Here is a 25,088-nt window from a genome sequence, read left to right as displayed (position 1 = left end):
ATTTGTACACCCCTAGTGGGATATTTCTCCAATGTCAAAGGGACTGCTGCAAAAATCGTAAACTGTTTTCAGTAATCATGTTGCAGGAAATAATATTCGTACTGTTACTCTGAAACTGTGTGTGCACAGATATATACATATTTATTAAATAAGTAATTATCACTATCATAAGAACCAAGCCTCAGAGAAAACAAATACAAATATAAAAGAAGTTAAAACATGTAATTCTAAATTTGAATTGGAAATACGAATATAAACTTACATTTTGTTATTTCTTTCCTTTCACTGAAAAAGCCTAGAATCAGTATCCTCCCTAGCATGCAGGCTGTAGTCTCTAAATATCATTGCTCACCAAAAAAAAAAAAAAACAACAACAACAGGGTTCTTTAAAACAGTGGTTCTCAAAGTATAGTCCCTAGAACAGAGTTAGCAGCACCACCTGGGAACCGCAAATGCAAATCACTGGGCCCTAACCCACACCTATTAAATCAGAAACTCTGAAAGGAGGGAGGGAGGGCCCAACTATCTGTGTTTTAATAAGCCCTCCAGGTGATTCTAAATCACACCAGAGTTTGCCTTATAGAAAGGGATGATTCCAGGCCTGGGGCAGGAGTATATCGTATAAGCCCAGACATCTTATCATGTCAGAAAGGAAGGAAGCTGTCAAAGACTACACATTCACGTCCAAAGAACTCAGGAATCAACTCGAATAAGCTTTTTCACTGTCGAAAGATAGGACAATTAGAATATCAAGGATAATGACAATGAATTAAAATACGTCAAAAATGTTAAAAAGCTATGAGTTCATAATAATTAAAAAATAAAAAACCTTTTGGTCACTGTGATAGGCAGAATTACGGCCCCCCAAAGATGTTCACATCCTAATCCCCAGAATCTCTGACTATGCTGAATTACATGGCAAAGGGTAATAAAAGTTGAAGATGGAATGGAGGTAGCTAATCAGCTGACCTTAAAATAGAGAGATTACCCAGGTGGGCCCAATATAATCACAAAGGTCCTTAAAAGTGGAAGAGGGAAGCACGAAAAAGACTACACCAGCCATTGCTGGCTTTGAAGATGGATGGGGGTCATGGGTCTAGATGTGCAGACAGCCTCTAGAAGCTGGAAAAAGCAAGGAAATGGATCTTCTCCTGGAGCCTTCAGAAGGAACACAGCCCTGCCATGGTAAGACCCATTTCAGATTTCTGACTTCCAGAACTACAGGGTAGGTTTGTGTTGGAAAGCAGCCAAGGGTGTGGTGATTTGTTACAGCAGCGATAGGAAACTATTACAGTCACCTTTGGAAGATTTTAGGGAATTCTTCCATTGTCTTTCTTGTATGAACTACACCCCAGAGTAACTAAATAGATAATGAAAAACAAATTTTTCTTCATACAAGTATACAGCTATAAAAGAAGAAGGAATGATGAAATTAAATTATCACCATTTTGCAAACAATCATCAATGGCTAGTAACATCACAAAAACAGGGACTATCAGATACAATGTACCTCCTGTTGGAAGTACAAATGACCACCTATGATGTAATCTTGTCAAAAAAATTAAACCTGAATTTGATCGTGCACCTTATCTAACTACCAATTTACTAGAAATAAAAGTCAGCAGAGAAACAAGTTGAATGACATTACAAAAATACAATCAGCAAAATCCAGAACGTGGAAAACAATAAAGGACAAAGGATCCAACTTATTCAACAAATACATTTCAAAGAAAAAAAAGGAGAGAGAACCTGTGGATTAAATAATTATTAAGAAAGTTAGGGAAGGCTAGTGTGAACTCACAAATTCATACTGATTCTACTGATTCATTCTGAGTTCATTCTAGCTTCCCTTTCTTTTTTTTTTTTTTTTTTTTTTTTTCAGTATGCGGGCCTCTCACTGTTGTGGCCTCCCCCGTTGCGGAGCACAGGCTCCGGACGCGCAGGCTCCGGACGCGCAGGCTCAGCGGCCACGGCTCACGGGCCCAGCCGCTCCGCGGCATATGGGATCCTCCCAGACCGGGGCACGAACCCGTATCCCCTGCATCGGCAGGCGGACTCTCAACCACTTGCGCCACCAGGGAGGCCCTAGCTTCCCTTTCTTAATACACACACACACACACTTGCTCACAGAGATGGACATAGAAATAAATACAGATGTGTATGTGCATGTATGCAAACATATTTTCAAGCTCTGTCTACTGCCAAGGTCTAGAAGTATTGACACCCCAGTAGTAATGAGGATACCTGTCATTCAGATCTTGGTTCCTAAATATCATTCTCCAATAAAAGAAACCAGAGATCCTTAGAGAAATGGTTGATTCCAGGATTGGGTTAGGGAAAATACAAGAAGAGTCCAGGACATCCTGTGACCCTAACAAGTGTGGAAGTGCTCAAGAAATGTTAAAGACACAGGAATTAACTTGAAGGAGTTCCCAATGGCCATATCTGGGCCAATCTGAACAAGAAAATAAAACACGCTAGTAACAGCTTAACAACCTACAGAATAGAACAAATATCCATGAGTCCATACTGATATAAACAACTATATAATAAATAACTGCAGGAGAAGGGGCAGCCCTTCCTTACAGTAGAATTACAATTAGTAAGTGTAGAAGGAATGACGGAAAATCACCACTAAGCAAACACCACAGTAATGACTGTTGTAGGTAAGGGTCATCAATAAGATTCTTAAAAGTATGAGGAGAAACAAGACATTTACATAGTGTCAAAGTATTTTCCCCCAAAATACTTATCACAAATGGAGAATAGTAACTTTACTGTGGAGAAACCCAGGAGACCCCCACCTTAACCAAGTGACCAACACTAACTGCACCAGAAATAAGACGGATTGACGTTATGCACCTCCAGATATGACATAGCCTGTCTATGCTATTCTTGCCAAAAATGTATAACCTCAATCTAATCATGAGAGAAACATCAGACAAGCCCAAATTGAGGGACAGTAACAAGATAACTGATCAGTACTCTTCAAAGGAGTCAAGGTCACAAAAGACAATGACTTGAGCAACTGTCCCAGATTAGACAAAACTAAGGAGACGTGACAATTAAAGGCAATGTGGATCCTGGACCAGAAAAGAGGCATTAATGGGAGAACTGGCAAAATTCAAATACAGTCTGCAGATAACAATATTTTATCAGTGTTAATCTCCTGATTCTGTTGAGTGTTCCATAGTTATGTAAAACGTGAACACTGGGGAAGTGGGACGAAGGATACATGGGAACTCTGTTATTATTTCAAATCTTTACTCTATGTCTAAAATTATTTCAAAAGTAAAACTTTTTTAAAAAGAGACTTATCAATCAATACAACGTCCAGATCATGATTTGAACAAACTGTTTACAACAATTTTTAAATAAGACAGGGAAATCTAAACATTAATTGGCTAGTTGGTAATATTAAGAAATTATTAATCTTTCTGAAGTGGAAAAAAATATTTTTTTAACATACTGAAAAACCAACAAAATAATATGCCTGGGAATTGCTTAAAATACTTGAGTGTTGAACGAGAGGGAGTTGGGAGGAGGGTATAGCTGAAACAAGGTTGGCTATGAGTTGATGAGTGCTGAGCTGGGTGACAAGTACCAGAGGGTCAATGTACTATCCTCTCTCCTTTTCTGTGCATTTGCGTTTTTCTTTAATAAGTACTTTTTTTGAAAGCAATGATTAAAAACCTGAAAGAAATTACCAAAACGCATGATTACGGATGATCTTTTCAATTATTTTTTCTCAATTTTTAAAATATTTTATACTAAATATAGACCACATTCATAATGGGGGATAAAGTAAACATTTTTAAAGTAACATTTTTTAAAAAGAGAGAAACCACTTCAAAAATTAAATGTTACTCTTTTTCTTGGGCAAACAGATGAAGATAAGATTGTCTTAAGCCTTTAATCCAAAACAACCGGACCAAGAACCTATCATGAATTATAAATGTAAACAGAAATTCAATTCTAGAGGGAGGAAAGAAGAGCTTATTATAAGGCAACGGTAACAGAATTCTAAAGCTAAAGAATAAAAACCTTCTCCCACAATACAGTTGGGCCAACAAATTAAGACATTTTCCCACTGCAGACGTTCCTGTCAGCCCTTGTCCATCTGCAGCCATAATTTTTATACAATTTTAACTTTGGTTTGGATTTTTTCCTAAAAATGTTACTTTATTCCATTACACCATGAGCTACAAAGAGCACACACCAATTAAACAATGACGACACATAAAGAAAAAATCTTAAAAGTTAAAAAGAAAAGTTTAAGAGTATAACGTCCAGAAAATAATTATTAAAAAAAAAAAATACAAAAGACGGAGGTCCACGGAGCTGCTGCGCCTGAGCTTACAACTTGGCTCTCCTCCTCTGAGTCCAGGAGAAAGGCTAGATGAGGTCACCGGGTGATGCTGAGTGAAAGATACCACGCAATCTTCCTATCTATCCATTTGAATGAGAGTATCCTACGTCTCCTATTTCCCCACCGTCTCTGTCTGCTCTTACGGGTAATAGAGCAAAGAATAGCTCTGTGCATAAAACAGGTTTTCTCTAACTTCTGGTTTGTTTTCTTAGGCTAAATCTCCAAGAGTGGAATTACTAGGCCAAAGAGTAATAATAATAAGCATGGTTCGAGGATTCTCTCTACAAAAGAATTCACTTTCTTCCCAAAAGACAGTGGCTGAAATGCCACCAACAAAGCCTAAGTTTCCTGTTTCACCACAATCTCACCAGTACTATTTTCTTAAATCTTTGCTAATTTAATTGGTATCAGATGGTCCTTCACAAGGGTTTGAATGCGCATATCTCTGATGGCCCCCACCATCAGCTTTGATATATCTGACTATCTGGATTTCCCCTTGTGCAAACTGTCTTTAGCCATTCATGAAAGTAGTTTCGAGGACGGTTCTAAGGAAAAGCCGATCTCTCAAGAATCGCCCACGGTGAGCGTACACAAGCACACACACACACACTCGCACACTCTCGCACAGTCCCCCCCGACATCAGAAAGGCCACCAGGACAAAGTCCACCTGTCTTACTAATGCTACCAGAGAACAGGCAGATGATGAACGTTTCGTGATCGTTTTGCCTTCCTGACGGCTTAGCGAGCTGTCCTAGTCCGAACGAGGACGGGGCGCAAGCGCAGAGGAGCAGCCAGGGCTGGTGGGCAGTAGCCTGGGGCCGCCCCGGGACCGCCCACGCCTGGGTTCCATTGGTAAGAAAAGCTGCGGCAGGTCAAATCACATTAACCCACGTAACCTTTGCAACCCACGTGGCCTGCAAGGCTTTACTCCACCTGGACCCCCACTACCTCGCTGACCTCTTCCGCTGCCGTCCCCTCACTTGTTCCGCTCTGGCAGCCCCGGCTTTCTTGCCGTCTCTCTTACATACCACGTACACTCCCAGCTTAAGGCTCTTCTACTTGCTCCTCTCTCTGCCTGGAAAATTCCCCAAGGCTGCTCCCTCACTTCCATCAAGTCTGAGCTCAAATGTCACCTTCTCAGTCCAGTCTTCCCAAGCCCGTCCCACCTAAAATAACCACCACGAGTCCCACCGCAACCTCACTCCCCATATCCCTTCCCTTCGTTATTCTTCCTCATCGCGTCTGCTAATGCGGTGTTTAATTATGTGTATGTTTTGGTTGTAGTCTCCCCTACCAGGATGTAAGCTCCATGAAAGCAGGGGGGTTTGTGTATTTTGTTTACTGTTGTATCTCCAGCACCTAGAATGGTACCTGGCACATAGTAGGCACTCATGGCAGATTTAAGATAGCCATAAACTCTTTGACCTTCCCATCGAAAGGTGTGGCGTCTGTGTCCCCTCCTATTAAGTCTGGGCAGTGCGGTGACTACCAGGACCAAGAGAATATGGCAGAAGTAACACTAAGCCAGTTTCTGGGTCCAGCCTTTAAGAAACTGGCAGCCTCCAACTCGTGTCTCTTGGGACTAGGAGTCACCATCCGAAAAACACAACTACCCTAATGCTGCCATGCTGCAGAGGCCACACACAGGTCTCCAGCTGACAATCCCAGCTGTGTCAGCTTTCCAGCCATCCCCCAAAAGGCAGCAGACACGTGAGTGAAGAGTTACGGATCCTCCAGACCAGCCCATCCACCAGCTGAATGCCATGAGTGACCTGGGCCATGGAGAGCAGAAAATCACCCAGCTGAGCCCTGCCCAAACCCTTAAGCCACAAAATCATGAGATATAATAAAATGGTAATGTTTTGAGACACCAAGTTCAGGGGTAATTTGTTATGTAGCAATAGACAACCAAAACAGCACTCAGTAAATATCTGTTGGACGACTGAATAAATGAAGGAGGTAGATGGGACTGCTCCCATTTTATGAACGAGGAAAGAGGTCCAGATAGGTAAAGCAATTCTCCCAAAACCACAGTCACTAAGGGACAGCACCTGTCTGATTCCAAGCCTCTCAGTTCGTTTCCACACAATGACAAGGCTTTGGATTTCTTCGTTATCAGCCACTAATGCAATGATCCCAATCCACTCAATGGTCATCTGACACTTGCTTTTAAACAAACCTCCCCCTGAAAACTGCTGAGACAGGGACAATGAAATCTTTTGTTAAGCCACTTAGGTACATCTTTAAATTCACAATAAATTCACCTGCCATCCTAGAAAGATCCTGTCTACTTTTTAATTTTAAAATATGTGTGTATTATGCTAAGTAGAAAGTATACACTGCTCATGTGCACAGTAATTACAGGTCCACTTACATCACTTCCCAGATTCAGTTCCCTCCTTTATAAAACACCTATCAGACCCGTATTTTGATGTCTGGTCAAGTTTTTGTCTATGTGCGTGTGTTCGGCAATCATTTATGCCATCCTCCAGTTCTTTTTTTTTTTTTTAATTTTAATTCAGCAACGTAGGTTAACAACTTCTTACATGTTTTACTTGATAAAAGCCACTATGTTGTTGCTTTTCTCCCCCATATTATCCCTCAACCTAACAGAGCTGACAACGTGAAAACAACATACCTGTTCCAGAATCCCACCAAGGACGTATAGTTTTGTCATTCCTCCAGATTGGGGGGTTCTTAACCTGAGGGCCACTGAACAGGTCGGTCCCTGGGAGTCCATGGAAATTTGTTCACGTGTACATTTTGGGGGTAGAGCGCTCTCAGCATAAATCAGGAGTTCAAGGAAAGTCGGGACACCAAAGGGTACAAACTGTTTCTCTTCTTGTAAGCTTAGTAACAGAACTACTATTTACCAAGGCCAAGGCATTTTTACATAAAACATCTCTAACCCTTAAAACTGTCTACACAGTAAGTATTATTAGTCCTGTGTTTACAGAGAGGAACCTAGGGCTTGTAGAGACTGAACGATTTTCACAAAGCTTTATAACAAGAAAGTTCTGGGGCTTCCCTGGTGGCGCAGTGGTTGAGAGTCCGCCTGCCGGTGCAGGGGAACACGGGTTCGTGCCCCGGTCTGGGAAGATCCCACATGCCGCAGAACGGCTGGGCCCGTGAGCCATGGCCGCTGAGCCTGCACGTCCGGAGCCTGTGCTCCGCAACGGGAGAGGCCACAACAGTGAGAGGCCCGCGTACCGCAAAAAAAAAAGAAAGTTCTGGTGCTGAAATTCAAACCCAAGTCAGTTTGACCTCACATTCTGTGCTCTTCCCACTCAGCTGCACTACTGGTAAAACCAAAGCAAGTATTAAACCACCCTGCAACACGGGCCTCCACTGGTCAATAATCCACCCCCCGGAGCTAACTTTATAGTTTCTCAAGGACTCGGGATGGATGGAATAAACCAGCTAATGAACGAGGCAGGACCAAGGATCTTGGACCTCACATGAAGAGCAGTCGGGGAAGGCCTGGAGTCAAAGGACTACTGCAGGGAGGGGGGAAACGTGTGCCAAGGTGGCCTTGAGGAGGAGTGGCTGCCATGGTAACAGAGACAGCTGATGGGCTCGTGGGCTCGGCACCAGCAGTTATAATCAAGGTTTAGGGGAGGTATGGCAACGGCATGTCTCGCCTGAGCAAAACCATCAGAGATGAAAATTGATAAACTTGGGCGGTTTCCCCAAACCTCCTGCAATATTTCTGGGCTGTGAAGACAGACAGACCTAGCCTTGAATCCTGGCTCTACCGCTAACTAGCTGTGCGGCCAGAGATAGATAACTTAAATCTTTGTTTCCTTTCCAGTAAATGGAGATACTAATATAGATTCCTAGCATCCTTGGAGGGTTAATTGAAAGATGGGTGCCCGGCACAGAAGCAGGTGCCCCGGAGACAATGCTGTGTCACCTCCATCTCTCCCTGCAGCCCCCAACCCCCGCTCCAGAATGACCTCTCCTCCCACCCTTCCTCGTCTGGGCACAGCATCATCATCCAAGGTTCAGCTCTTCCCCCTGCCTCTCACACACACCTCCTCATCCAACAGGAGACCCAGGCCTGAAGGTCCAGCGCATCCTCCACACAGAGCCCGTAAGAGATGAAGAGTGCGGCTTTGATGCTTCCACATGGCCACGAGTGCCCAAGTCCTGCCCTGCCATCCACTCCTACTGCCCTCCCCACACCCCCAGAGTTCTCAGAGGCACTGAACATATGAAACAATCGCAGACTGAAAAGCAAAGTACAAGTCTGGACAATCTCATATCCAAAGTAGAGCTTTCTAATAAAACTGACGGCTGTTTTTTTTTTTTTCGGGGTGGGGGGAACAGGGAGGGGATATGCAGCTTAAGGGAGCCATCCGAGTCCTCTCACTCAAGTAGAGGCAGAAGTGGAAAAAGAAGACGACTGAGGAAATGAGGATGTCAGCCCGCCCAGCAAGGGCCAAGCCCGGCTAGGTCTGCAGCAGGAAAGCAGAAGAATCCAGAAGCTGGGCTCTTAAGGTACAGGAACCCATGAGCAAGGACGGCGCAATGAATATCCTGGACTCTGATTAACCAGATCAGCCCCTCCTCCTCCCTGGAGGAGGCATTAGAAGGGAGGACGGGCAAAGCTGAAGCACTGGGGGCAGAGAGAGAAGTATCCCCTCCCTCCCTCCAGCCCACCGCACTGCCTTCTTCAGCACGTGGCTCCCATCTGGTCAACGGCAACCGCTGTCTAAGTGCTCTCCTGACTCTGCGTTCACCCACCAAACCACATGCACTCCTTTGATCATGACATCTCTGCCCAGAACCCTTCAGGGACTCTGAGTTAACTGCAGGACGATGCTACCTAACAAGCAGTCACTCTGGGCTCCCCTCAGTGGGCTCCCTCCAGCAGCTCCAGCTTACCTTCTATCTAGCCTTATCTCACCCAGCTGCTCCATCAGCACTCCAGGCCCCCACCTGCCTCCAGCCCGTCCCCTCCATCTGGAAACAAAATAATAAAATCTCCCCAGTTCTGCCTGGAGACAGCACGCTTATCTTACAAGGGCCAATCCGAGGGCCACCCCTTCGAACAAAGCCCTCCCTGATTACTCTGGCCCCCAGCAATCATCCTCCCAAAATGCTACCCACCACTTTATTCTATAAACCTCTACAGCACTTCGGAGAGTGCTGGGTACTTTACATCCATCACACCTCATCCACCTCTCACAGCAGCCCTACGAAGTAGAGGTTCTGATTACACCCATTGTACCAATCAGGAAACTGCAGTTCAGAGAGCTCAAGCAACTTAACCAAAGTAAAAAGTGGTGGAATCAGGATTTAAAACCAGGTCTATCTGTGTTCTTTTTACTAAACTAGTGGTTTTTCAAACCGAACTTGCGAAGCCCTCGGATTAGCAATGCCCAAGCCTGGCCGGCTATCAGCATCATCTAACTACATGTTCCCGGGCCTTCCTCCAGAAACTGAGTCGGTTGGCTGGGGGAAAAGCATGGAAATTTATATTTGGTTTTAATGCAGGAATCTGCAGAGCTCCCTTAGTACATTTGTTTATTTGCTTCTGAACAAAGAGACAGGGGGAAAAAGTTTGAAGACCCCTATCCTACACCAGACCACCATCCTGCTTTAAAGTGAGAGTGGCCCCAGCAAGTCTGCGTGACGCCATGAACTGAGCAGCCTCAATTTCCATCCAAATGGGCCATATTCCTCGAAGATTCCCAGGCACACTCTGGGCCAACACTGAGCTGAGCAATGCCTTTGCATATCAGAGCTCTCTTAGGGCAGTTTTTGTTGTTGTTGTTGTTTTTAAAGTGGGCTGTATGAAAAATAAAATACCCCTGTAATCTTAGAATCACGTTAGAAATGAAAAGCCAGGCCCTCACACTTCCTTCTCCAGGCAGCTGGTTTGTTTTATCTCTAGCCAGATGGAGAATGAGAAGGTTCTCATCCATCAAATTTCCATCTTATCAGGTTTCACTGTGAGAAAGCTTGTCAAAGTGCTCAGTAGTTACCTTTAAATATACAAAGGAAACTTCTCCAAAATCTTAATGAGGTACAGGAACTCAGTGATGTAAGAATCTCCAGAATTAGTAGGAGATACTGGCGTTCCAGCCACGCTCTATGGAGCCTCGTGGCTGCTGGGGGCTGAGGCAGGAGTGGGATGAGGTGGGGTGAGAGGGGCTCCCAGGACTCCTACCTCACCCCACCCCACCCTGAGCAGCTCCACTTTTCTAAGTTTTCTCTCCAGAAGAGTTGATTTGAACAAAGGATTCATATGCTCAAAACATAAATAAACAGAAACCACTGAAATGAGACAGTCTTTGCCTAAGAGACCGACAAACATGCGTGGTACTGGCTGCGAGCAGTGCAGCTCTGAGCAGGGAGCTCCGTGCAGGCTCCACCAGGAAGCTGGGGAAGAACGAACGGACAAAGGTGGCGAAGCTCAAGCTGTGCAGGGGCCGAGGCCCAGCTGTCAGGCGCCAGGCGAGGCACCACACGTCTCTAAAACCCCACCTGAACGATGCAGCAGAACACACCTGCCCTCTCCTCCAGCCCCCTCCCCGCTCCCCGGGTGCCAGGCTCATTCATGCCCCAGCCTTTGCACAGGCCTTCCCTCTACCAGGAACGCATTTCCACCTCCTGTCTCCCTCATCCCCAGGCAAACTGCTACTTAGCCTTCAGGTCTCAGCTCAAACCCACCTCTTGGGTGAAGCCTCCCTCCCCCTCCCCAGCACCTCTCTCAGCACAGTTGCATTCTCTGTGTTCCCAAGGCACTTGGGCCATCCCTCTATCAGCACTCATCATGCTATACTTTAATTAGCTCTTGTCTGCATTTCTATTATATTTCTCTACGAGATTTCTTCAGAGACTGTGTCTGACTTGATTCAGTCCTGTACTCTCAGTGCCCAGGACAGAGCCTAGCACAGAACTTATGAAGGAAGAACCAGAGATGAGGGAAAGCCTCTCTGTTTGCACCCCAGAGAGACGATAGCAATTCCCCAATTCCCCGTGAAAAGCGATGGGAACAGTCTTCTAAACCAGCTTCCCCAGCAGGCCCACGCAGGAGCCACTCACACCCCAGGGCCTGTCACTCCAAAAGGGTTCTGACGCCCTTCCTAGAGGGATTAATCAGTTGAAAAGGAACAAACAAGCACTTTCTTCAGAGGAGAGGTGAGTGCTGATCAACGAAGGAATTTACAGCTTTGTTGCCTGGACTGGTGAAAGGGCAGAACACATTTATTAGTCAGCAGCGCCTGTTAGAGAGTCTAGTGGGCTGGGCTGTGTCACCCCAGGTCTTGAGACAGCTCCCGCCACACCATTAAAAGCAGGAAGAGAGGAAGGAAAAGAAGGGATCTATGTAATAAGCATCGCCCTCTGTGAGCCAGGAACCGCAGCAGGCATTCACTCCTGCATTCAATGTTATTATCCATTTATTTAATCTTAGATTAGATATCATCAACCCCATTTTAGGGGAGTAAACATCAGTTTAGAAAAATTAAGTAACTGGCTTGGAAGCTCAGAGTTAAGCACCTGCTGATGCTGAGATTCCAACCCAAGTCCGGCACTGTTTTCCCCTGTCCCAAACATACCCACTAAATTGCAAAGTTTCTAGCACCCAAGGCAGTGACGTCATCACCATCAACAAAAGAGCTACTATTTATTGATCATTGATGATGCGCCAGGTGTAACGCTAAGTGCTATACCTTATCTCATAGAATCCTCACAACTGATGTCTGTTTTTCTGACAAGAAATGGACACCGCAGTCTGCAGAGGCAAAGTAGCTGGTTCCCAGCCGCAAAGCTAGCAAGCGATGGAACCGGGATTCAAATCCGGTCTGACTCCCAAGTCTCTGCATTTGTGCCTCTCTTATGAGAAACTGGAATTTGCAAAGACAAAACTTCTCCCACACAGGTCATTTAAACTGCACATTCTACAAGGATACCGACTCAAAATCTTTACAGCTGACCTTAAGAAAAAGGGTGGGGGGAGCTCTTGACCCTTGGTAAAAATCACACTACCACCTCAGGTCTGTGGTCTCAGCCCTAAACCAACTAGCCTACAGCCTACAGACACTGTCTCCAAATGCCAGGTTTTGATGATGGTTCACCAAAAGATGTCCTGAATGTTCCCGCAACCTCATCTGGAGCTATCCGTCAATAAACACACGTGAGAACCGGAGGGGTTCAGGCTGAGCCACCCTGAAATTACACCCGCTCCTGTCAAAGCACACAGGATTAGCCAGCTGGGTGACGGGTACAACTTTAATTAGATCTTTGGGCTGTAGCCAGAAAATGCATCCCCACAGAGCGAAGGGCCCAGGTACTGAAGCACACACTTGTCAGAGTGGTGGGTGACAGGTCTCGTAACAGATGAGAGCATTATGAGACAGTCTGGGGAACAGGCTAAACCAATGTCTAATAAACGGTGCTTATAAAGGAGAAGAAAAAGACTATGACTTGTCCCTCTCCTCCCTGCACCCACCCCGAGCAGCACACAGAACGCCTGAACCAGAGACAGCAAATCTAGAAACAAGATTTACCTCTATCACCAAACACACACACACACACACACACACACACACACACACGCACAGAAGTGCCTTGAGTCTCTGGAGCCAAACAAGGTATCGAAGCCAGAGATGTGAGGGCAAGGATGTGAGAATCTAAGCAGCATTGCTGTTAGACCACAGAACCTAGGACATTTTAAACATCACAGTTAGGACACCGACTTGGGAATACTGGGGGGTTTTCTTTGTTTTTTGCAAAGGCCTCCTGAATTTCTTTGAAGGGATGTGGGTCCCTCTGGTGGCAAGGAGGTATAACACAATAAAGGGAATCTATCCGTGAGACCCTCACTTTTTGACCTTTCTTTTTGTAAGACTTCGAGGTGGAAGCCAAAGCTTGGATTCACCTGTGCCTACCGACGGTGCCTGCACTACTGCAAGTGGTCAATAAATGTCCCTTGAATAAACAAATGAGCAAACTGCAAATTACCACACATGCTGAGTTGCCTGGCACTACTAGGTCACTGCAATCACAGGCAATTAAAACAAACAAACAATGAACTGACTCTCACAGCCAAACGTCTCAGTGTTCACGCACCATTAGACACAGTGAATTCAGATGCCTCGGATCCAAGCTGCATTTTCAGACAGGCATTGTCTCCCTCCAGAATGCTTAAGAGCAGGCACAATGAGACAGCAATACATGTTTTTGGCATGAGCAAAGGATGGTTTGATCACATCCAAGAGAGGCTGGCTTGCCATCAGAACGAATTCAAGGAATGCCACAAAAGCCCATACTGCTTGACAGGGGACCACCGCAAAGGCTTTGAGTTGGGGATCATCTCTCAACAGGGCTGCAGTATTTCCCACTTATTTTGAAATTCTGGTCCAAGAAATGAGAATAATGGGAAACAGCTAGAGAGAGTCCTGGGGACTGAAAACCTTAATACTTACAAGCTTAACAGACTTGGGTGACATTGATCTGGCCCTGTGCAAAACTGCTTCTACTGAATGGGGTATTGTCGAAGAGTCTGTATACTGCTCTGAGAACTCTTTATAAAAACCCACCAGAGGAAATACTTCCCTCAGGCCTCAGTGCCAGCAAAAGCTGTCCCTTTACCTTAACGTGCTCTTCTTATAGACACCGGAGACCTTGTAACTGAATTTCCCTTTTTACTTTCGCTGCCAGGAGCCCCACCTGGATTTTAAGTCCCCCTCTTCAGCACTGTGACGGCTCTCACAAGTGGCACTTCTCCTCACTCACCTGCCTCCATTTCACTGGTCACACTTATTGTTCCGTGACCCTAATGCCTTTCACCTCATTTAATTTTATGACTTTCCATAAACCTCTGAAGATGTTTTTGAAACACAGAAAGAAAGAAATTAGAAGTCTGAAAGCTTCAAATAACCAAAATACTTCAAGGTGGGTGGTCTTGAAAATGGATTATTGTAGTCCGCTGAAAAGCTGAAATTGTATCAATCTTCCTTTTTGCTAAAAGCACAGTATTCTTAACATAAATATTGTTTGCCATAGCCTCAGCATGGTATCTTAGGTGAAGTCCTGAAATTAAGAGTCCACAGACTTGGATCCATGTCACATATTTATCACTTTCTATGTGACCATGATCAAGCCATTTAAATTCGAGGCTCCGGGGCTTCCCTGGTGGCACAGTGGTTAAGAATCTGCCTGCCAGTGCCAGGGACATGGGTTCGAGCCCTGGTCAGGTAAGATCCCACATGTCGTGGAGCAACTAAGCCCATGCGCCACAACTACTGCGCTCGAGTGCCCGCGAGCCACAACTACTGAGCCCACGTGCTGCAACTACTGAAGCCTGTGTGCCTAGAGCCCGTGCTCCACAAGAGAAGCCACCGCAATGAGAAGCCTGTTCACCTCAACGCAGAGTAGCCCCGGCTCACCGCAACTAGAGAAAGCCCGCGCACAGCAACAAAGACCCAACGCAGAGAAAAATAAATAAATAAATAAATTTATTAAAGAAAAAAAATTCTGAGGCTCTGATTAATCTGTAAAATGGGAAAAACCTTTTGCATGCCCAATCACAGGGCTGTGAGCACCAAGGGAAAGACAGGCAGTCCTTGTATTAACTGTAAAGTACACTGGAGAAGAATACACCTAAGAAATCATATCTGCTTCACTTCTATCACTCTGTAACAGCAGTTTTCATTAACAGAGGGTGTTGAGGATTGAGCTGAATGTGGACTGAGAAAAAGACCAGTGTTTGGAACACATTTTCTTACCGGTGTTTTTCAGCCCTACCTGTGGGATGCGGTGAAGTTTGAGTAAATGCTGAGTATTCACGAATCCTGGAGGGGAGCTTTAGTACGCACCCAGACAGCCCAGAAGCCACACCTGAGCGGCATTACAGAGGAGCAGGTTCCTCCTCTTTCCCCTCTATCCCCGACCTCCCGGAGCCTGACACACATCACGTGCCTTTTCTCATCTTCTTGTCTCCAGGCTCTCCGCAGCCAACCCATTCTCCAGACCTCCATCAGACAAGTCTCTCTAAACTGCAAATCTGATCCTAACAGTCCTCTGCTTAACTCCCCCTCGACAGGGGCCCCCCACTGCCTGTAGGTCAAGTCCACACTCCCAAACTCTGTATCCAAGGCCCTCTACAATTCAGCCTCTCTCTAGGTTAAAGCCACCCTTCACAACAGCCCCAAACTCTTCTTCCCCCAAACACCACACTCGCTCACACCTGTGTACCTTCACCTCCTATACGAGACTCTCCTCTCCCTCGCCTAGCTCGTAACCTTCAACTCAAACTTCAGAACCAGTTGGAAAGTTACTTTCCCGGGGAGCCTTCTCCGATCCTGCTCTGTGCTCCCGTGGTTGCTCTGTTCCTATCTCCATCCCGGAACTGTCCCCAGGCAGAGCTGAGGGGCTGCACAAAGCGTTCAATGTGGCTGAACGCATGCAGGGAGTCCTTTCCATTGCCAAGCCAGACACAGAGGCCACCAAAAGGCCTGGGGTTTTGTTTGTTTCAATCCAAAAGCAACAGCAATAGCAGCTGGTGAGTGGGAGGCTCTAGTTAATTAAAGAGCCTAGTTAGCAGAACCAGCTGATAAGCCATGCAAGGCTGGTGGGTTACACTCTACCTCTGCAAGCGTCCTAGCACCATAAGGCAAAGTCACCCCAGCAGGTTTCCCCAGACACTGAACAGGCCAGTGCCCCCAAGATTGGGTGCAAAGCATGCTCACAAGATGGACACAGTCAAATTCTTAGGATAAAACCAGAAGTTAAGAAGAGATACCGTTGTGATGCGATACATGCTCAAAAAGAAAGAAACCACGGCCAGATCGTCTTGTCAGAAACATGCATGACTCAATGTAGAAAAGCAGCCGTGATGAAACACTAGGAAGCCCTGAGTCACAGGCACGCTCACCTGAGGTGAGCATCCAGAGGCATAGCTGCTATTTTGGTGCCCACTGCCCTGAAACAAAGCCGCGCCTTCTCTGGATAACCGCTCACTCCCTCCAAACATGTGGTTCTAGGGGAAGCTGCCAGTGATGATACACGAGCTCACACACACACACACACACATGCACACACCCACTTCTGACAAAGAATGAGCATGTGACCCAAGCTGGGCCTCTCGATACCTCACCTGTCTGACCCTCCCGACCAGGGGACAACAGGGGTAGTGGGGTGTGAGAGTCCTCCTTCATCTCATGTACTAAACTGGGGAGCTGTGATCCCAGCAAGGCTGGCAATGGTGGGTCCAACCACTTGGAGCTGGCGTAAGAGGACGCAAGAAAGAGAAGCCAGCTCTCAGAGAGACATGGACTCGGTCCCGGCAGAGTTCCTGTGACCCCTGCCCTTCCAGCCGTTTAGTTACCCAAGGCAATGCATTCCCCTTTCTGCCTAAGTTACTTAAAGCCCACCCGCAGTATACTTCACTCCAGTCTCTCCTTCTCACTGTCACATGCCCCTTCCATTCCTTGCCAAGCATTCCTTGCTTCCTTATGAAGACGTATGCATGTTACTTAGGAATAAATCTTCTTATCAACAGCAGTCCAAAATTCTTTTAGAAGCACTAGGGTTTTCATGAACAAGTGAATAATGGAACCAACATTGTCTGATAATAGAGGGATTGGTAAATAAATTACAGCGTATCCACTTGATGTAATGTTATATAGCCATTTCAAGTGTAAGTTATAATGTAAAGAAACAATTAAGTATTTTATACACCTAGGTGTGTGTGTGTGTTTGTGTGTGTCTCCCGAATCCAATTTCTATTGAATAAACATTTTTATATGATACAGGGGGATGGAGGGGACAAACTAAACTGAAAAAAAAAATGTTATCCAACAGTGAAGGATCTAAGAATTGGTTATGAAAACTGACCTCTATAGAAGGACCCTCTGGCCAGTCTTTTCTTTACCTCATCCACAGAGGAACACGACTCAGACCTCACACTGCTCACTCAACTTAAGTGTCATCTCCTCTAGAAGGCTCCCCTGACTACTCTGCCCCACAAGGATCTTTCGCACTGACTATGTAAGCTGCACGAATTAGCTCTGGGTTTTACACTGCTTTGCATTTTGTCATGTATAACATTTTCACCTCCCTTAAGGAAAAAATAAAACATTCAGGGCTCATGCCATGTATTTCCATCAGCATCTCACCTAGATATATTTGGTGTTCAGTAACACTGAATAAATATGAGACAGGTCTTTTAATAACATGCAATAAACTGGTATACACCAATATTGCTGGTGGCATCATAAACTGGGCGAGCCCTTTGGACAAATAATTTGGCAGCATGATTAACTAGTATAATCCTCAGAATCTATCCTTGGGATTTCAAATAAAAAAAAATGCCTTTATGCCCAAAGATGATCATTGTGGCATTACTTAAACAGCCAAAATGTCCAAGAGAGGAGGTAATTATTAAGTAAATCATGTGAAATCTATTCGATGAAGCGTATGCATCATTCAGCGTGACGGCTCTGGAGCCTACACAACACAGGGAGATGGCCAAGAGAGAGAAAGTGATCAAAGAACACACAACAGTATTTAGCCTCTGATTGGACTGGGGCCCCAAATGCACCAGGACTAAAGGGTGATACTGAAAAACAGAGTTACTTTATGAGGGTGGTGGAATTATAGGCGACATTTTCTTATTTTCCTAAGTTTCCATTATTGCTCTCTTGATGTTCGTTAAAATTTCTGTTAAAATAGACAAACATTTATATTTCAGTCCTCCTGTCAGTGCCAGCCTTAGGATTTCACACTATGGTCCTGACGTCCCGTCCCTGCCAACAGCAGCCACCAGAGAACCAACCTCTGGTACCTGCGGGCTCTCCTTCGAGCTCTCGACTCCAGTGACTCTGCCTGCCCCAGGCGCCCGTGCAGGGAATTCGTTTAACCTGAGTGTCAACGATCACTCAGACTCAGTCCCTGTGCTACCCGACTGCACCGAGGCTGTGGATCTGGACGTGACTCTCAGGATGCTGAATACTTACGTTTAAACATGACAGAAACTGTAAAAGATCAACTTCTTTGTCTACCAGATTCAGAGAGAATTTCTTAAATACTAACATCCAATGCTAAATAGAGTAGTCTTAAAAAAAGATCACTCTCACCTAGGGAAACGTGGTGTAATCTTCCTGGAGAACAATTTGGGTGTATCTATAAAATAGTCTTTAAAATATTCATACTCTTTGACCCAGTAATTATACCTCTATCAGGAAATAAACAGTGGATAAATATTTATGGTCAAGGATGTTTGCTGCAGCATTTGTTATAAGGCAAATATATATATATATAATGAACTAAACATCCTACAGTAAGGACTAGTTAAATAAACTGTAGCACATTCAAGTGATGAACCATTATGTTCACACACAAAAAAACACGTTTTTGAAGAACACTCATGACGGCCCCACACCGAAGGGAGAACACTGAATAAAAAAAAAAAAAAAAAAGAAACAATACAAAAATGCATTTTCAGCTTGACACCAATAATGTGCACACGTGTGTGTGTGTGTGCGTGTGTGTGACAGAAAGAGAGAGAGAGAGAGAATAAAAGGACTAGAACATCAAATAGCTAAGACTGGTCATTTTTAGGTGACGAGATGGTGAGTGAAATATTTTATATTCTTCCGGTTTTTCTAAGTTTTCGGCGATGAATATCTGTCTCCCTAAAACAGCCGAAGAGCCCCGGCCAGCGCAAGCACCCTGCCCACTACCTCGAGGGCCGAGCAGCACTCACGTGGGTGATGCGGTCTCCCTTGCTCCTCTCTCGGTGGGCTGCCCCCAGCTCCTTCTCCAGTCTCTCCCTCTCCTGCTGCAGGTCGCTCAGCTCCCGGCTGACTCTCTTAATGCTCCTACGCAGTCTGTGGTTCTCTGTGCTCTTGGTGAGGTTTTCTGAGCGCAGCTCAGCCAAAAGGGCTGACTTTTCTAACAGAGCAGCCTCGTAATCTTCAGACCCCTAGAAGAAAAGGAGGGGAAGGGGAGCTGGGATGATTTTCACAGCTCAGTAAACAAACCAAGAAATCGGTGCTCCTTGTTCACCAGTTTTGTTTTGTTTTTTTGGTCGGGGCGGGGTGGAGGGAGGTGGAAATTAACATAACATTCAGGACCCACAGCACAAATAATATGAAAGTTTTGAAATAACACAGGGTGGTGTTTATGTTATGACGTTGATGTTAAGGGGGAAAAGGCTACAATTATTGTGTAAAAGAACTTTTTTTTTTAAAGATGAGAAAGAAAAGCACAGAATGTTAATAGTAACTGTATTTAGTAGGGTGGGAATACAGATGATTTTTTTCCTTTATTTCTCTGTATTTTCAAATGTCGTAAGGTTAGTGAGCATGTTATTTCTGTAATAGTTTAAGTTATTTTTAAAAGATAGAAAATAAAGAATTTTATTTGAAAAGCAGAGATGGATTCAAGTACTGGCAATGTTCATCTCTGATAGAGATGAACCCACAGTCATCTAGAGAAAAAGGAGTGGTCAGCCTAGTAATCGATAGCCACCTCAAGAGACTACAAGTTCAGCAGAGTCGGAGGTCTACACGTGTCAAGAACATGTTTATTTCATTAATACAGTTTATTAGAGAAAATACATATGTGATTATCATGCATATGAAAAAATGTCGTAACTCACCAATAATCAAAAAGAGTAAACTAAAACAAGCTTTCACTTAACAAGTGAGATTGTTTTAATGAGATTATCCAGTGCTGGCAAGCTTATTGGGAAATGGCACAATTAACATTCACGTTTCAAGAACTGACCAAGCATCTAGAAGCCAAGAAATATGCTGGCAGGAATGTACATTGATAGAACTCCCCGTGGGCAGATTATGTACATCAAGTATGTGTGTATTATATAAAGATGTTCATAATCATCCCAATAATTCCATTCCTAGGATTCAATCTCAGAGAAAAATCCAAAATATAAGGGGGAAAAGCCTTATATACAAAGTCACTGGGGTTTCCCTGGTGGCGCAGTGGTTGGGAGTCCGCCTGCCAGTGCAGGGGACACGGGTTCGAGCCCTGATCCGGGAGGATCCCACATGCTGCAGTACGGCTAGGCCCGTGCGCCACAACTACTGAGCCTGAGAGCCACAACTGCTGACGCCCCTGCACCTGGAGCCCATGCTCCGCAGCGGGAGAGACCACCACAGTGAGAAGCCTGTGCACCACGGCAGGGAGTAGCTCCTGATTGCCGCAAGTAGAGAAAAGCCCACGTGCAGCAATGAAGACCCAAAAACAGCCAATAAATAAATAAATAAATAATAAATTCTTTCAAAACAAAACAAAGTCATTCATCAAAGAATTACTTAAAACAGTGAAAAATAAGAAACAACCTAAATGTGCAAGAATATGAAAACGAATAAACTATGACAAAGCCACACAATAAAACCTTAAAACTATATTTACAAAAACTTGATAATATGTGAATATTTCTAAGTCACTATGTTACATTAAAAAAAAAAAAAAATCCCTGGTGGCTCAGTGGTTAAGAATCCGCCTGCCAATGCAGGGGAGAAGGGTTCAATCCCTGGACCGGGAAGATACCACATGCCGTAGAGCAACTAAGCCCGTGTTCCACAACTACTGAGCCTGCGCTCTAGAGCCCGCGAGCCACAACTACTGAAGCCCGAGCGCCTAGAGCCCGTACTCCACAACAAGAGAAGCCACCACATTGAGAAGCCCACGCACCAACGAAGAATAGCCCCCGCTCGCCGCAACTAGAGAAAGCCTGCGTTCAGCAATGAAGGCCCAACACAGCCAAAAATAAATAAATTAAAAAAAAATCAAATTGTAAATGATCTACAAAATAAAATCTATGCATAGGAGAAAGCCTAGAAGGAAAAACAACAAGGCGTTAGTAGTGGTTGGGGAACTTCCTGATGTCCCTTTTTTCCCTTCTTGCCAGTCTTCTGAAAAAAATTTTGAAACATATATAATACTTATACTCAGAAGAAAATTAACTTTTTAAAAAATCTGACTTTTGAATTAGATTGAGGACAAGATTAAAAATTTTAAAGCAAGGGACACTCGAGCTGTCAAGGTCGTAGCTCAGACTGTGGAGTAAAGGGACTGGCCCCAGCTTCCGGGCCTTCCCAAGAAATCCATCTCTGCCTCTGTCGACAGTGAAGTCCTAGCTGCTCAGCAGAGGTGGGCTACAACCACGGTCACTCCAGAGGCAGAGGGGTTCCACTGTTCCCGGGCCCCTACAACCCAGCCATCTGGTCCCATGCTTCCCCAACTATTGTCTAGGACACAGCAACAGAGGCTGAGGGAGAAAGCCATTCAAATTCCAAAGTAGGTTTTATAGAAGCTTCTGTTTTAGTTTCCTTTAAAATTAAAATAAATAAAAAGAAATGGGAAACCCAGGTCACAGGCGCACCCAAAAAATGTATCTGGGGCAGTGCTTATTTAAATAAACTCAAAAAGAGAAAAGAAGATAAACAATGATTTGGGAAAACGCTCACCTTGAACAATTTTCATAGTTACCTTTTATTAAGCACTGATTATGTATGAGGGACTAAACCAGGCACTTTTACACATATTATATCTCAGTCTCTCATAGGACCCTACAAAGTACACATTATTATCCCTATTTAAGTAACTGAGGCTCAAAACTGTTAAATGACTAGCCTGTCAACAGACTATAAGTGATTAAATTCGGGATTCAAACGACTCCAGAGCCTGTGTTCTTCCCAGAGCACTATTCTGTCTTGCCCATTCCAGGGAAGATTCCAGTTAACACCAATAAACTACAAAAAATTAAAACAAGCAGACTGAATTCAAGGGGAGAACACCAGTTAGGAGCTTGTTAAACAAAGGATAGCAATGGTTGATACTAAAATAATAGAGATTATAAAGTGATCAATGTTCTGTGGGATTATCATGTAAATAATAACAAAGCCTCTTTAAAAATCTAAGCTCGAATTCAAATTCATACATTCGATTCACTTCATAAAAATACTTTCCATGTTAATTTTCCCTGAGATGGCCCTCTGGAAAACTTCTTTGGAGAATTTTTTTTACCTTTTGCTGCAAGACACTCTGACTTTCAGATTCTATAACACCAGTCAGGTGCTTATAAATCAGGTGGCAAATACCTGACCCAGTTAGACATGGTCAGAAACTAAAGCACCCCCCTACCCCCCCCAAAAAAGAAACTAAAGCCCAAACAACATGAAACAAATTGTTCTTCCCCACAGTACAGAAACATGATGAGTTCAATAAAGAAAGAGTCAGAAGGCCCAGAGTTCAAAGACCAGTTCTAGCTGTGTGACTTGGGAGAAGTTAACTTCTCTGAAGTTCTGTTTCCTCGTGTGTGAGAATGATCTCTATCTCACAGGGTTGTTGTGAAGATAAAATCTGACACATAAAGTCCCATTTCAGCAGGTGCAGGATAAATAAATCTAGGTTCCCTTTTCCATCACTTACTCCATTATCTTTCATTCCCAATCAAGAGAAAATATGGAGAGTTTCCTCAAACTAAAAGCTACGTGTAGAACACCATTAACTGAGAATCTGAAAATAGACCACAGTAAAAACTACTATATTTTTATGCCAGAACTACATCACCCAACTTAAGCATGAGTTAACATTTACTGAGTTACCACCTGTGCCCAGATACATGTTCTTATTTAATCCTTGTAAGGATTATGTGACATAAATGTGACCATCCAGATTTTACAATGTGCAAGCAGACTGGGAGAGTGCAAATATCTTGCCCAAGATGATACAAGTTAGTGAAGCGGAGTTAGGATTCAAATTCATGTCCCACCCCAGGTTCTTCAGAGTAAAAATAATATGATATATACATATAATGGACTATATGCAGCCGTTTAAAAAGACTGTATAAAAAGCACAGAGATACACACAACACACACACACACACACAAATGACTGCATGTCAAACTGCTGAAATCTGAGCAAGGTCAACAGATTGCACCAATATCCTGGTTGTGACATTGTCCTATGTCACATAAGGTGCTAACTTTGGGAGAACTAGGTAAAGAGTATACAGAAGTCTACTGCATGTGAATCTACAATTATCTCAAAATATATTCTTTTAAAGATTGGTTAGATCTATATATACTGCCAGGGAAAGAATGTTAAATGAAAACAGAAGAGATTATATAACAAAACACATATTATAATGTTATTTAATTTTTCAAAGGTGATATATATATATATGTACAAATACGCTTTGAAAAGAGTCAAGGTGCTAACGGTGAACATCTTTATACGTGAGTTTACTGGTGACTCTTATCAACCTCTTTCCACCATTTTAAATATTTTATGAGTTTCCTGCAATGTGCAATTTTACTTTTATAAAGCCGAGCAGAGAGGGGAGGAGACATAACCGCTACTTCCAATTTGAAAATACATTGTTTAAATGGCTTCAGAGGTAGCACAGCCAGGCCACACTGCAACCTTCACAGAGTCACACCTGTGATTAGAATCTACCTCCCTGCACTGTGGCAACTGCTCCAAGAGTCTGAATACCACTTGCTGCTGCTTCACTGTCACGCTTGATGCCACCCCTGTGAGCTTTAGCTCTTATACTCATGCTGCAATTAGTTCAAATCATGTGACATCCCAAAAAGGTCCCAAAATGTGAAAGACAATGCATTTTCAAATGTCTGTGCAATATTCAAATTATACATACCTCGCAATGAATTAGCCGATATAAGGGTCTGGTGTGTATTGCCTCACACACAGAATCAGAAAAATGGAAAGAGGAGAGACTTTGGAGTCAGACTTTGAGTTCAAGTACTGGCAACCCGGCAAACGGGTGAGCACTCCGCCTCTGTGGGTAAGGATTAAATGAGCGCTCTCTGAACAGGCAACGTGCCATGCAGAACCTGAGGAATTTCAACAGTGTCTGATCTCCATACTTTGCAAGATGAGAAACCCGGCCAACACTGTTAACTACAAGACCTCGCAGATCACTTTTAGACTAGGACTGAGGGTTATGAAATTAATCAATGGATGTAATAAGTCTGGGTAACGCGTAAACGTATAAGACTCTTTTCTTTCCTTCAAGGTCCAACAACAAGTAAAATATCACAACACGTAAGGATGTCTGGTCTCTGCTTATCAATTGCCACCATACACTTTTTTTTCTCAAGGAATGGGAAATACAGACGGTTTTGCTTTTAAGGCTTGTTATTTTCTAAGCAAGGAAAAAAAACTCAGTGTAAAGTGTAATCTCAGCTCCACTTCATCAACCACTGTCAAAAGGGTGGGGAAGGCAAGTCTGAGAGTCCAAAGACAGAGATTTGTCTCTGCTTCTAGTGCGCCCGGACTTAAGCCAAATTACTCCAATTACTCTTACTGTGAACCAAAGCTCTGAAAAGATAAGGCATGGGATATGAATCTGAGGAGCCAAACAGTCTTAAATTAGATTTAACTCCTAACTTCTACTTTATAACCAAAAACAACACGGGAGGAAGAAGTGGGAGGGCGGAGCTTTAAGGCAGTATGGGCTTAATCCCATGATGGAGCATTACTGATTCATTAGTTATTAGTAACAGGTATACACTGTAGAGGGAAACTAGAAACATGGGAAGAAAATGTTAATTCAAAACACAGACCTAAAATTAGCAAGAAAGAGGGAAGATTGAGGCGATGACCCGCAGGACCCCTTGCTGTGCAACGTTGGAGGGAAAAAGAAGGTGGGTCAAATAACCAAAGCCTGGAACAGAAAGCTGGCAGGGAGCAGGCAAGCCAGGTGAAGAG

General features: G+C 44.1%; 1 protein-coding gene across 4 annotated transcripts in view; it reads right to left on the bottom strand.

Moving 5' to 3' along the window:
* Positions 1–25,088, bottom strand: part of CDK5RAP2 (CDK5 regulatory subunit associated protein 2) — a 185,412-nt gene that overhangs the window by 104,331 nt on the left and 55,993 nt on the right. For all 4 annotated transcript variants that reach the window (XM_060100621.1, XM_060100623.1, XM_060100622.1 and 1 more), the window contains exon 12: positions 19,090–19,308. In XM_060100621.1, coding sequence (XP_059956604.1) covers positions 19,090–19,308 — 219 coding nt within the window. The remainder of the gene's footprint in view (positions 1–19,089; positions 19,309–25,088) is intronic.

This window comes from Mesoplodon densirostris, chromosome 6 (genome assembly GCF_025265405.1).
Source record: "Mesoplodon densirostris isolate mMesDen1 chromosome 6, mMesDen1 primary haplotype, whole genome shotgun sequence".
Lineage (NCBI taxonomy): Eukaryota > Metazoa > Chordata > Mammalia > Artiodactyla > Ziphiidae > Mesoplodon > Mesoplodon densirostris.
Note: the sequence above shows the minus strand (reverse complement) of the source record. Positions and strands in the feature narration are given on the sequence as shown.